The sequence below is a fragment of the Anneissia japonica genome, unplaced genomic scaffold (assembly GCF_011630105.1).
Source record: "Anneissia japonica isolate Jap-2015-1 unplaced genomic scaffold, ASM1163010v1 scaffold26_len2425191_cov177, whole genome shotgun sequence".
Lineage (NCBI taxonomy): Eukaryota > Metazoa > Echinodermata > Crinoidea > Comatulida > Comatulidae > Anneissia > Anneissia japonica.
Genome location: NW_022685220.1, coordinates 2157220 through 2171905, shown reverse-complemented (window position 1 = coordinate 2171905; position 14686 = coordinate 2157220). Strand labels below are relative to the sequence as shown.

At 33.8% G+C, this 14686-nt stretch overlaps 1 protein-coding gene across 1 annotated transcript; it reads left to right on the top strand.

Annotated features, from left to right (window-relative positions):
- Nucleotides 1–9028: 9028 nt before the first annotated feature.
- LOC117108618 lies at nt 9029–9535 on the top strand. Its single transcript, XM_033250705.1, has one exon. It carries the CDS (start codon nt 9029–9031, stop codon nt 9533–9535), a length of 507 nt encoding a protein of 168 aa, XP_033106596.1.
- Nucleotides 9536–14686: the final 5151 nt, after the last annotated feature.

Genomic DNA, 14686 nt, shown 5'->3' with positions numbered 1-14686 from the left:
ATATATATATATATATATATATATATATATATATATATATATATATATATATATATATATATATATAATTGACTTTGTTCAAAATTCTAGAGACAATTAGTTCGTGTGAGTGCATTCAGAATATCAAATTTTCTTTAATAAAATGTTGTCTGCCCATATATAATCCTGATGTGATGTGAATTACCTTGATTTACCTTACCTTGATTTACCTTGATGCTTCGAGACTTACAGACCTATGCCCGTTTGTCCCTCTTAATACATCCGATAATCTTCTTCAGATACATACAGGCTGTACTTCAATCGGTGGCCAGACCAGTTTCCATTTTCCAGACCCGACTTAAAGGCATTTACTGTCTTTGCAGACACAACATAATTTGGAAGCGCATTCACTACTCTGACTGAGTAGGAATACTTTATAACATTGGTATTTGGTCTACTTTTATAAAGTTTATAATCGTTAGTCATCTTGTTAACTGAATGTTTGCGATGGTACTGCTTGCGGTTACCTGATCTTCCTCTGTGTCTAGAGGATGTTCGATTTCGTCTATGTGGCTGGTGATTGTGCTTGTTTCTCCCATCTCGGGTGAACCTTGACTTTCGGTATACATTCGCCCAATGTCCTTTAGTCCCACATTTCTTGAATGTGTCGTAATAAGCTGGGCAATTCCGTGGTGGATGTGTACTGCCACAGTTTCCACATGACGTCTTTCTTTGGTTTTGTGGTTTAGATATGGCGTTAACTGTGGGTGAGCTCAGTGTTTGTAGGCATTCTTTTCCAGCAGCTATGGCTTCATATTTGCGTCCATCTTCGAGGAGTTGCTCGATCTGGTTACCTTTCGCTTTCTCGAGTAGATCTTTCTGGAATGATTCTATTTTGGTTGTCACGATGACCAGTTCCATTAAGCATCCAGACAGCTCATCGTCTGTAAAGTCACACTCCTTTGCTTTACTGCGACATTTGTTGCTCATCTAGGTTTTCATCTGTCTTCTGTTTATACCTCATGAATTCAAGGCGATGTATTCTAAAGTTAACTTTAACTATAAGTTGGTTGTCGAAAATTTCCCAAATCGTCGTGGGATCCTGCTGGTCGGTTTCTGATAAACCTGAAGCGTTGATTTTTGGAAGCCCTTCGTTGCCTAGTGCAATTTTGATTTGTATAGCTTGTTTAGCTGCTTCTGTTACCTTGTTGTCGATCAAACACAATTTCATTCTCTGTTTAAATGATTTAAACTCTTCCGCCAAATCTGTGGCCTTCCAGTTCATTTCTGGATATCGTGTCATTGCTATAGTATTTTTAAACTGGATACAGTAGATAAAAATAGTTAGTATAGTGATTGCAAATGAATAAAATTGTTATACGTTAGGTTTTGTATGTGTACACAATCAGAATCATATACAGTAACATATAATAGTAATACAACTATATGACATAACAGACGTTATCTGTAAGATTAAGCCTATGAGGTACATGAAAATACAGTACACAATATTATCGTTAAACTGTCGTACAGCTGTAGTTCAAGCATAAATGGTTTAAGGAGAATAATAATTAGTAAAAACATACAGTACTGTACTTGTAACACAATGAGCAATCGTTCTGTCAAAGGGTGGTTTGTATAGTCCACTAAATCCAATTGTTTTCCAGTTTAGATCAATATACAGTAACCTGCTATATCTTCTCACACAAGGTTGTTTATCAAAAGTAGATGTCCGTGCGTAGCGCGTCGATGCTCGAACACTGCTGGTTTCAGTAATTTGCAATTTATGCAAATCATAAATTTTAAGTAGTTGAAGTTTTTTAAAAAGTGGCTCTGAAAGTGCTAAGTAGCTGTCTCTTATACACATCTAGATGTGTATAAGAGACAGTATATATATCATACATAAAAGTAAAAGCTGTTGTAAGGATCCCAGTCTAGAAGGAAAAACCTTGTCTCGAGAGGATCCATAAAAAAGGAAAAAGAATAAAATAATAAAATAAAATAAAATAAATAAATAAATAAATGATTAAGATATTTAAATAAATAAATAAATAAATAGATAAACAAGATAAATAAATATGATGTTCGGAAATGAACAGAATTCAGTTTAGGTACAGACTTAGATAATGTAATTTTAGATTTCTTTTAAAAGATGTAAGGCTGATAAAATTGGTAGGGTCAATTTGGAGGTTATTCCACAATCGTGGTCCTGCAACCGTCACAAACAATTGACTTTTATTGAGCCTTACAAATGGAATGTATACTGCCGTGATTTGGAAAAAGGCATTAACTCCAAAATCATAGTTTTGAGTTATCGAGCAAAACGCGTTTGTCGTTAGCCTTTTGTACTGGAAATGAATTCTAGTAATTTTTTTTGGCAAATATACTAAACATATAATTAAAAAACATATTAAATAATTTTCATGGTGATTTTTGTTCTTTAACTCTATTTAAATGGAGATAATGCACTATTCCAAATTTTAACAGGAATCAATGGTGCGTGAAAAACCTGAAGTTAGGCATTAACTCCAGTTTTTCCAGTGAAATGTGTATCTTACGTAGCCAAATTACAGTATTTCTGACAAACAAATAATGTATGCTAGTGTCAATTATATATTTTCACGAAATTTAGTCCATGTAAGTTAAAATTAATATTATAGTATAAATTTATAATCAATTTAGGAGTCGTCATTGTATTGTACACGTATAAAAATAGATAAAATTATTATTATTATTATTGTTCAAATTAAGCTATCATTTTTATATTTAATCAGAATACAATGATATTGATATATGATGGTTATATTATGAGGAATATTATTAATATACTTAGTAGAACCTCTAATTTACGTATACTGAATTTACAGACTTCTATTTTACAAACGCGAAGTTACATATTTCGAATCTTCATATTATATATACGAATCATGTAAAAAGTGCCCAAATAAAAAAAAATTATACTTTTTTAAGCTATTATTAGATATTAAAGGCACTATTCGGTGAGGTCAATGGTTCTATAAAATGGTGTGGTAGATAAATAGATTCTAAATGAATCAAAGTTAGACGAGTTTTAGGTTTTCTCTTTTATTTGTCAACATCATTTTACCAGCATTGAAGATAATGAAATATTATTTTCTTAATTTTTTTGTGATTTTATTACTTTAGCAGCATTCACGATAATAAAATATTCTTTTCTTTATTTTTATTGTGATTTTATAACTTTTATCAGCGTTCAATATAATGATATTTCCTGTATTTTATTGCGATTATTGGCCTGATTTTTCACTCAATTATCTATCAAATCAGCAACATCGCCAACAGGCATGTTCCTCCAAAAGGTTTTTCTATTCTCGCTTATTAGTGGTAGAAGACTTTTTAATATGCTATTTTTTTTAAACCGAAGTAAAGCTAAGCATTGTGTGCATTTACAAGCTATCATGACTAATTAACTATGCGTAATTGTCTTCTGTGATTGGTTAATTATTATCTGTTCATTGTTTGGTGGAGATAATGCCTTCTTCCAAATTATTCTGCATTCATGGATTGGAGTTAATGCGTAAATATAATATTTATTTCATATTTCTGTACAATTTTTGGGGTATATGATCAATTCACATGATAGATTACATCTATAGGATGCCATAGAAACAAAAATTCAAAAATCTCAAAAAGTGGAGTTAATGCCTTTTTCCAAATTACGGCAGTATAGCCTGCCAGTATTTCTTAAATTATATTGAGTGTAATGGCTGTTGCTACGGTACTGAACATTAGGTTAATGGTTTTTGGAAGTACATGAATTCATACATGAATTTTGCAATTTGCAATTTATGCAAATCATAAATTTTAAGTAGTTGAAGTTTTTTAAAAAGTGGCTCTGAAAGTGCTAAGTAGTGTGAATTAGTGATGACCCTTAAAGCGCGTTTTTTTTTTTTAGTTTTAGAAGGTTGTTAAGATGAGAACGATAATCAGATGTCAAAATTATGTTACAATATTGAAGGTATGGGAAACAAGAGTGTTATAAAGTGAAGTTAAAATGTTTAATGGAAAGAACAATTTTTATTTATTATTATGCTGATAGATTTAGATATTTTGTTAGAAATGTAATTTTGATGAGTGGTCCATTTTAGATTTTCCTGGATGTAAAGCCCAAGAAAAAGTGTCACGCTTTTGCGTTCAATATAAGTACCTCGAAAACATATATTAAAATTTTGAAGAGTTGGCATTTTTATGAACATTATGAAAAATAATGTAATTTGTTTTGAGAGTATTAATAAAGAGTTTATTGGCAATGAACCAGTCACAAAATTTTAGCAATCCATCATTCATAATATTAAATAGCGTATGTAGATTTGGATTAGAATAATCGTCGGCGAAGGAGACCACCTGCAGTATATCACTAACCCGAGTCAAGTCGTTAACATAAATAAGAAAAAGCAATGGGCCAAGTACCGATCCTTGTGGCACGCCACAGGTGATATCCTTCGTCGACGAATTACAAGAACCAATGGCAACAAATTATTTTCTGTCAAGAAGGTAATTTATTAGCCATTCAAGTGGGATGCCTCTCATGCCGTAATGACGAAGTTTATCAATTAAAATTTTGTGATTTATGACATCAAATGCTTTTGATAAGTCAATTAATAAGCTAATTAAATAACTTATTTTTTAAAGAGTTGGTTATGTTATGTACTAGATCGAGAATAGCATGTGCAGTGGAATGATTTTTTCTGAATCCATATTGATGGGCGTTAAGTATGTTGTGTTTAGTTAGGTAATGAAGAAGCATAGAATGCATAAGTTTTTCAATAATCTTAGAAAAAATGGATAATAGAGAAATAGGCCAATAATTTGAGGTCAGATTTCGTTCCCCCTTTTTGTATTATGGGGATAACTTTCGCGAGTTTGAGGTGGGTTGGAAATATACCCGAAGAAAAGGAAGAATTATTACAATAGGTCAAATGATTTAAAATAGAAGGAGAAATGTGTTTTTAAGTACGAGGAGAAACACCGTCGCAGCCCGCACTTTTATTAGGGTTAAATCCAATAATGACATTGTAAATTTGTGAGAAACAGTAAACAAGTGAGACAGGACTAATAAAGGATGAATTTAACGTAGTTTGAGGTAAATAAGAAAGGGGATTGGTTGCAGTGTCAGGGATAGCGTTGGATACATTAGGGCCAATTGAAACAAAATAATCATTGAAAGAATCGCATATATCATGATCTGAAGTAAGAATTTCGTTGCCAACCTTAATTGTAGTGATATTATTGTGAACATTTGTATCAGGATTTAGAATTGAGTTTATGACAGACCAAGTATTTTTTTAGGTTTCCTTTGAACTTATCAAATTGTGAAATAAAATAATTACGTTTGGCAATACGACATAGATTATTAAAGGTATTGTTATATCGGGTATAAGTGGATTTGTCATTAGTGGTTTTAGTACGAAGATATTTTTTGTAAAGTCTGTGCTTATGAGAACTGCTTTTTAATAAAGCTGGGGTCATCCAAAGTTGTTTGAATGAGTACTTAGTTTTTTTTAACTTTTAAAGGGGTTAAGTGCTTTGAATGTACAGTATAAAATTTGTTTAGAAATACATAAAACTGAATTTTGGGTCACAATTGTAGACGGCCGACCAATCTTCCATAAGCAAATCCTTACATAACGCATCGATATTTTTGATTCGTGGTGGTGATGGGATATCATCCATTTGTTTGGAAGAAAAACAATTTGTATCAATAATTTGAAAAATAGGAAAGTGGTCAGATATATCATATACAAGTACACCAGAATGAGTTTTAGATGCGGTTTGATTGAAAAAGAATTGATCGATTAAGGTAGCAGATGTGGAGGTTATGCGTGTAGGTTTAGAAATGGTAGGAAAAAATAATGTGAAAAAAAAAGTGTTAAGAAGATTACTCGTTGGATTATGATTGAGAAATTTAAGGAGATCTATATTAAAATCACCCATAAGATTACAATCTTTGTTTTCGGTGTCTATTTTATCAAGAGTTAAATCAAGTTGAATAATGAATGGTTCTAAGTGAGTGCTAGGGGCTCGATAGACTATGCCAATTATGACATTTTTCTTTTTAGGGTTAATAATCTCAATAAAAAGCGACTCACAAAACTCAGGAGGTAGTTCAAGATCATGGCGTACTTTGATATTAAATCCATGTCTTACAAACAAGCCAACGCCCCCACCCGCTCTGTTACCACGGCGATTATTTGAGTAAAAGGAATAATTTCTTAGGATTGGAGTTGGGGAATTGTTATGTAACCACGTTTCAGATAGCCCAATAATTGAAAATTTGAGATTCAATAAATTGAGTAGGAAATCGAGTGCATCAGTTTTATTGTTAATACTTCTGATATTTAGATGGATTAGAGTGAAAAGTGATTCGTTAGGCGTATTGAATTTAGAATTAAATTTAGGTAAAACAATTTTCAAGTGTATCAGATCGGATCGCAAGATTGTTGATTAAAAAATCAAAGGATTCATCATGTTTGTCAATTTCCTGGTTGTTGATAGGATTGAATTGAATGTTAGCTAGTTCATCACTTTCGTTTATATTTTCGATATCAATGTGCTGGTTGCGGAACGGAAGATTATTAAAATAGTTAACCATATGGATAAATATAAAAGTTCAGATAAATAGGTATGTACCAGTGCCACAAAGGGTCAAAATTCTTTAGTATTAATTCATTATAATAATGAGTCAAAATCAAAGTAAAGGGAAAATTCAATTAAAACAAAGATTATAAAAGGACTTACATATATATAAACTATTGCAATATACCGGTACTGAACGTATAGTAACACGTGAGATGAGGAAAAAATAAGCTTTAACCGTCTCGATAGTTACCATATAAGTATTGTCAAGTTAGAACCAGAGTATGGCAATATTAGATACCGTATTATAGAATATCTACTGAAAAAAAAGATAAATGAAGAAATATAGATAATGTATGAAATAAGACAAACGAGTGCACAACGTCGCAAGAAGTCAATTTAGATCAGGTTTATTACACAATACTTTCACATAATGAGTAAAAAGTAACAGTATAGTTGTGCGAGTAATTCGTTTTAAAGGTAAGTGGTATTATTTTGAGTAGGATATAAGTAACAATGAATAATACCAATACCAATAGCCGACAATAATGGAGTGTGAAAAAAAATAACAATAATAATAATAATAATAATAATAATAATAATAATAATAATAATAGTAATAATTTTGTGGTTTTCCAAACAGTTACGTGCAAAAGTCGACTTAACTAGAATATAATACAAAGTGAATACAATTTATGATTGTGCAATATATAAATAGCTAATCAAAAAGTTAATATAAAGTTGACTATTGTCAGACGGATAATATTGAATATATTTGGGCAATCAAAATGGAAGTCTTTGGTTCTACTTTAACTGGTTGACTTCGATCTTCCTCCAGCCTTTAGCGTCCTTGGTTTTCACTAGCAGACAAGCAGGGATTGACCAGGGGATTACGGCCATTTCGGTCGTCTCTCACCTTTTTGCTGACATCATCCGATATAAAGATAGAATTATCGTTGAATTTATTACCTTTTAGTCGCAATGCAGCTTGTTTGATTATCATCTCCCTGTCTTGGAATTTCAGGAATTTGACGTGTATAGGACGCGGCCGAGTTTTATTGGTCCAGGTCGAAGGTTTTCCGGGGCTACGATGCGCCCGCTCGATTTCCATGCTACTCGCTTCAGGTATTTGCATGTGGTTTACCGTGAAATCCTTAATAAATTGTAGACAATTATTTTGTTCGGAGCCTTCTGGAACACCCCAAAATACTAGATTGTTTCGTCTGGATCTATTTTCTAGATCTTCAACTCTGTCAGACAACAACTTTTGCAATTTATCAACGTACAATACAGATGCTTTACCTTTGAGACCGTCGGTATTCTCAGCCACCTGCTTATCCAGGTGCTCCATATCGAGTTCAAAACCAGTAAGTTTAGAGTTAATTTCAGGAATTTGACGTGTATAGGACGCGGCCGAGTTTTATTGGTCCAGGTCGAAGGTTTTCCGGGGCTACGATGCGCCCGCTCGATTTCCATGCTACTCGCTTCAGGTATTTGCATGTGGTTTACCATGAAATCCTTAATAAATTGTAGACAATTATTTTGTTTGGAGCCTTCTGGAACACCCCAAAATACTAGATTGTTTCGTCTGGATCTATTTTCTAGATCTTCAACTCTGTCAGACAACAACTTTTGCAACTTATCAACGTACAATACAGATGCTTTACCTTTGAGACCGTCGGTATTCTCAGCCACCTGCTTATCCAGGTGCTCCATATCGAGTTCAAAACCAGTAAGTTTAGAGTTAAGCACTTTAATTTCCTCATCTAATGAAGAATAACTTGAGTTAAGCTTCTTCAATTCAGTATTTATACAGTCCAGGCTAGCAAGAATATCAGAGTTGGTAGGCTCATCTTTGGTTGCCCTCGTGATTGGCTTTTTTGATGCCATATTCGGTAAATAAAAGAACCATCGAGGCGGCTAGCAGATCGAGAGCTTACACGTCTTCACTCATCGAGCTCACAACGATTACTGCAGTAAGACATTAGCAAAACGATTATATATGAAGGGGTATGCTAGTAAATAAGACCCTAGGGAAGTAATGTCCCTACCGTATGATGTTTGTGTTTTAAATTAAAGAAATTATGGTTTGTATATGAACTCATAGTATATTTTGTAAGTCTGCAGAAGTTGATTAAAGCCATTGTTACCAATTGGAAATGGGACCATTGCAAACCAATTGGAATTGGGGCCAGTTAAAGACCAGTTGAATTGTCTGAAAACACACAACACTCACAGTTTTTTTTAAATAGAATACACAGATTTTCTACATAAAATCGTTCAATTTATATACACTTTCTATGCAATTGTATATAATTTTTATATGCATATTTAATGTATTTTTATAGGTTTTTTCTATAAAATGTTTATAGATTTATAAGTGGTTTTTATAAAATTGTTTATAGATTTTCTATACCGCGCACATTACGAACCAATGAGAGGCAGCATTCAAGAAAACGAAGATTACTGCACCAAAGATTACGAATGGACGAAAATATCGGGAAACATCGAAGAGGTACCGGACAGAAGAGGCCAACGAACAGACATCGTACAGGCAGCAACGATGAAATTAGAAGGCGCATCACCAAGGGATCTCCTTCAGAATGCAGCATACATGAACAACAAATTCGCAATTGACTTGCAAGTTAAAGAAGTCCAAGAAGAAGAAACCAAATCATGGCTAGCTGCAAAATTTCACAACTGGCAACCAAAAAGATGGCAACAGAAAGTCATAGACCTCTGCAAAGAAGAACCCGACGATCGCACAATCCACTGGTACTGGGACAAAAAAGGAGGCACCGGCAAGAGCACACTCATGAAGTATCTGTTCAGCAAGATGAACGCATACGTCCCAAATCAATGCCGCAGCCTAGACATCATCAACGGCTATGACAAGCAGCGCATAGTGGTATTCGACTACACAAGGTCAATGGAAGAATAAGTCAACTACACAATTATTGAACAGCTCAAGAATAACGTTTTATTAAACAGTAAGTATCAATGCAGACAAGTAGTAACTAAAGATGTACACGTCATAATATTCGCTAACTTCCAACCAAACTTGGCTGCATTATCAGCCGACAGATGGCACGTTGTACAATTAGATAACACTCAATTGGTGTAATAAAGTTCTAAGATCACTCGATAACCGTTGTCAATATCTTGTTCATTTCCAGTGTCGTCTGTGTGTGTTTCTTAACCTTAGCTGGGTCATCAAAGCGCTTCAATATTATCAATCATGGTATTCTTAACACGCTTTATCATCAAACAATCACTTATCGTGTATACGATAACAACATATCTTCACAAATCAATTCAAATTAAGCATGGAAAAAATATAAAATCGTTGTGGCCACTGCCATTTTACCGTTTTTCAATTATTTCTGGCGTCATTTCAATTGATTCGCGAAGTTATTTTTTTATTGTATACACGATAAGTCCTTATCGAATCGTCCTAGTGTGAAAACGTCCTTATTTCTTTTATGTTCTCTATGAACAATTGCTTTTTAGCTTTTTATCGTTATCGTTGCAAGTATAGACAGGCCTTAAACCTTGTCCAAAACGCACGTCCCCGGCAGCCTTCACGTATCGATACATAATGACAAACAATCAATCAGCCAACGCCTTACATACGCACAGCTAATTGACCGACCCAAATGTGGGGCGCTATCGTTATACTTTTCATTGCAAGTATACACAGGCCTTAAACCTTGTCCAAATATAAGAACGTCCTCACACTCGTCCTCACACTCATCACACCTTACACGCTCACCAGCAACCACGAGATTCGCACGACCAGGAACTCTGCTACGCTCTACATACGCACAGCTAATTGACCGACCCAAATGTGGGGCGCTATCGTTATACTTTTCATTGCAAGTATACACAGGCCTTAAACCTTGTCCAAATATAAGAACGTCCTCACACTTATCACACCTCACACGCTCACCAGCAACCACGAGATTCGCACGACCAGGAACTCTGATACGCTCGACTTTTGTAGGGCGTCACCAACGGCTATATCACCATCTCCAGGTCCCTTAGGAAATTCTAGGCGAAGCTACCTGATACAGACGTTGGGGGCGCTATGACACTATCGCGAAAATGGGTATTCACGCTAAACAAGCCAACCGACGGGGAAAAAAACCTCATCCACAGACTAGAAACCTTGGAAGGCGAGCGGGACAGATGCAGATTAACTTACATACGAATGTCTATGGAGCGAGGAGAGCAAGGAACGCCCCACATTCAAGGCTGGCTGTGCTGGAAGAAAAGACTACGACTGACATACTGCAAAAAGCTCTTCGACCGCGCACATTACGAACCAATGAGAGGCAGCATTCAAGAAAACGAAGATTACTGCACCAAAGATTACGAATGGACGAAAATATCGGGAAACATCGAAGAGGTACCGGACAGAAGAGGCCAACGAACAGACATCGTACAGGCAGCAACGATGAAATTAGAAGGCGCATCACCAAGGGATCTCCTTCAGAATGCAGCATACATGAACAACAAATTCGCAATTGAGGTTTTTTTTATATACAATTTTCATAGACTTTCTATAGATTTTTAATAGAATTTTCAAAGTTTTTTATATAATTTTTATAGATTTTTAAGTCTTTTAATATAGTTTTAATATATTTTTTATAGAGTTTTTATAAATTTTGTATAGTTTTTTTTATATAATTTTAATAGATTTTTAATATAGTTTTAATAGATTTTTAATAGAGTTATAATAGATTTTTATTATAGTTTTAATAGATTTTAATAGACTTTTTATAGTGGGCTTCTATAGTTATTTATATAGAATTTTCTATAGATTTTCTAAACAATTATGCTATAGACATTCTATAGTTTTTTTTTTTTTTTGGATAGAATCCTATAGAATTTTTTTGTATGGGATGTGATCAGCAAGTACTGATAGATAGAATAACGAAAGTAAAAGAAACACAACATATTATAGATCAATCACTTGAATACTATACAGTTTCTACTACCAATACGGAAATGAACGTAAAGAGACATACATGTATCGAGAACTTGGAAACTGAGTTGAAAGAAACAGAATCAAATACGGTAAGTAACATGGAAGGTGAAATTCTAAGAATGGAGAGATATTCAAGGGGATTCAATCTACGGTTTAGTGGCATAAGGGAAGAGAACGAAAACACGCTAAGCAAAATTATAAGCTAAATCTGAATGATATTAAAATAAATTGAAAACGAACACAGAAGCGGAAAACCGTCCAGAGGTGACCAAAAACCCAGACATATAATCCCTAAATTTATTTACAGGCCACAATGATACACAGTTCTAGGGAAAATAAAAGCACTAAAGCCGGTTTTTTCCACTAGTCAAATTTATTTCTTGCGAATCAAAAGCGTCGTTCATGCACATGCGCATTGACATTTCTATCAGAGCTTTCGCTTCAGCGAAATCAGTAGTTCGAACTGTTTCTAATTTTTGCAAAGCGAAAAAATGGAACAAAAAGAGAACCAGCTATTTTGTAATCTGTAATTTGTCATAATTGCCTATAATAGATAAACCAAACAGTGACGTCATTTTAAACGTGTCTGAACTTGTGTTGTAAAACGCTAGCGGTTATTGAATTTTGTATATTCTATATTATTTTTGATTTCTTAATAAAATGGAATTATAATAATATTGTTTTTTATATAGACAAATCATCACTGACTTCAAACTGAAGGTAAACTGTGATGATGGTTCCCCTGGGTGTTTAGTCGGTCGTAGGCCATTTATTAATTCAGTTGACAATTTTTTTATTTTTTTTGTATAGTATAAATGACAAAGTTCCGCTGTAGGATATTTTGAAGAGTACATATTTTCGGTGGTATTGTGTGCTGAATAAACCTTTTAGTTCAAGTGTATTACCAAATTTAAAATATTCTAACCCTAACTAAATTTATAGCCCTAATTTTGCCTTTTTCTAACTATGACGTATAAGTATACCATTAGGCCTATTATGTTGTGAATAAAATCAATCAACTACAAGTCTTTAGAACAAAAGAGGACCAGCTATTGTCTAATCTGTTTTCTTTTGTCATCACTGTGTAATAGATAAGCCATAACATTGACGTCATATTTAACTGAACTTGCTGTAAGAATGGAAGGAATTATGTTTTATAGTAAAGGTGGTCTTCATGGTGCTAGTTTAGCAGAGCTATATGCTGGTTTTTTATATTTTTTTCCGCTGTAGGATATTTGGAAGAGTACATATTTTCGGTGGTATTGTGTGCTGAATAAAACAATTTTAGTTCAAGTGTGTTACCAAATTTAACATATTCTAACCCTAAGTAAATTCATAGCTCTCACTTTGACTTTTTCCTAACTATGAAGTAAGTATAATATTAAGATCTGAATAAAATGAATCAACTACAATAGATCTACACTTGTATTTGTATTAGTCTTTTGGAACAAAAAAGGTACCAGCTTAATCAATTTCCATTTTAGCTTGGTTGTAAAACTGCTGAAATGAACTTTAGCGGGAAAAAAGTAAAGGAAAATTAATTTTTGGTTTTTCTGAATCAGCATACCCTATAGTGTCTCAGAAAAAAAAATCCCCATGCCTAGGGCTTGGGCAATTTTTTTTTTTTTTTTTTTGCAGCACTTTGAAATTTTGGCCTAAAATACTCCATTTTAAACTATTTAAGATGGGGGGTAGGGAAAATAAATTTATGTTTTGGTCACTTTTACATATACTGTGGATATGAAATGTAACAACAACTTGGCTATATAGTTACTCATCATTCTCATTAAAAAATTTGATCAGAATGATGATGTCATCATGACAAATTCCAAGATGGCGTCCATTATGGTGGGGAAAACTATGTTTTAATGTAAAAATAATTTTATTGTTATCAAAGTACAATACAATCTCGATACAATATTATACATACAGGAATTTAAAAAAACATATAGGACCTATATATAATTAATGAACTAATACAAAGTTAACGAAAAAACGAAATAGTGAAATTTTCCTTTTTGTTTTTAGTCACTAGGGTTTTTTTCTATAACTGTGAAAACTGACAGACCTTAGTTAAATATTTACCCCATTAGAGTCGTTCAGTGGCGGCCCCAGGGGAGTCTGATAGCGTGGATCGAAACACAGGGCCGACTAGACCCTCGGTCAGAGCCCCGGAATAAACGTCCCTGGGCTTATGGGAGAGTTTTTTTTTTAGCTTAGTATGGCCCAACATTTTGCTTTTAAGCCAAAATATTAGGGATTGGCAATCAAAATAATGTTATATGGATAAGCAAATCATTATTTGTGGTGTGGCGACCATGTCGTGGCATCGGACGATGGGAGTCTAGGCCTGTCTGACGGGAATTCCCCACATCCCAAGCAAATTTGGAATGATGACACCAAATTCCAAGACTACGGCAATCAAAATTAAAGGAAATGTTTACCTATTTAAATTTAATCTTTCTACACTACATTTTTCTTCTATCATCATTATTATACTATTATGTTGTTACTTTATAACATTATTAATATAGTATATAATTATTCTTATGCGTTTAAAAAAAATTTGTAGTTTATAATTCACATTAATATTAGCATTAGTACTGTTATTCTTACTATACGGATGTCATTATTATTATTATCATCATCATCCTCATTGTCATCCCCATCCTCATTATAATCCCCATTATAAGGAGGATGTTGTTGATGATGAGGAGAAGAAAGATAATGAGGATGATGGTGAGGAAGAAGATGATCCTAAGTACCTTGCATAAATCTTATCGACAACTTGACGGATGGGGCTCATCCTGATGATATGATTCGTATGGTATGATTCATAGAATGTCCGGAATTAGATTATCCGATACAACTTTCATTGATGAAAAAGCGCCACTTGACGGCCGACCTATTCCTTGCGAGTTGGATCACGAATATCTAAATTGTTAAATTTATAACAGTTTACTTTAACAGTGTACTAAGCCACTACGTAGCTAGTGTGTATGACCTAGCTTACGTAGTGTGGTAGAAAGATTCGCAGGTAGGATGGATACCTGATGGACCAGTACACCGGGGTAACCCCCTATTCTTCTCGAATGATGTACT

Bases quoted from the DNA above. Each gene is read 5' to 3' on its own strand.
- LOC117108618 (XM_033250705.1), top strand. From the start codon at position 9,029: ATGAGAGGCAGCATTCAAGAAAACGAAGATTACTGCACCAAAGATTAC.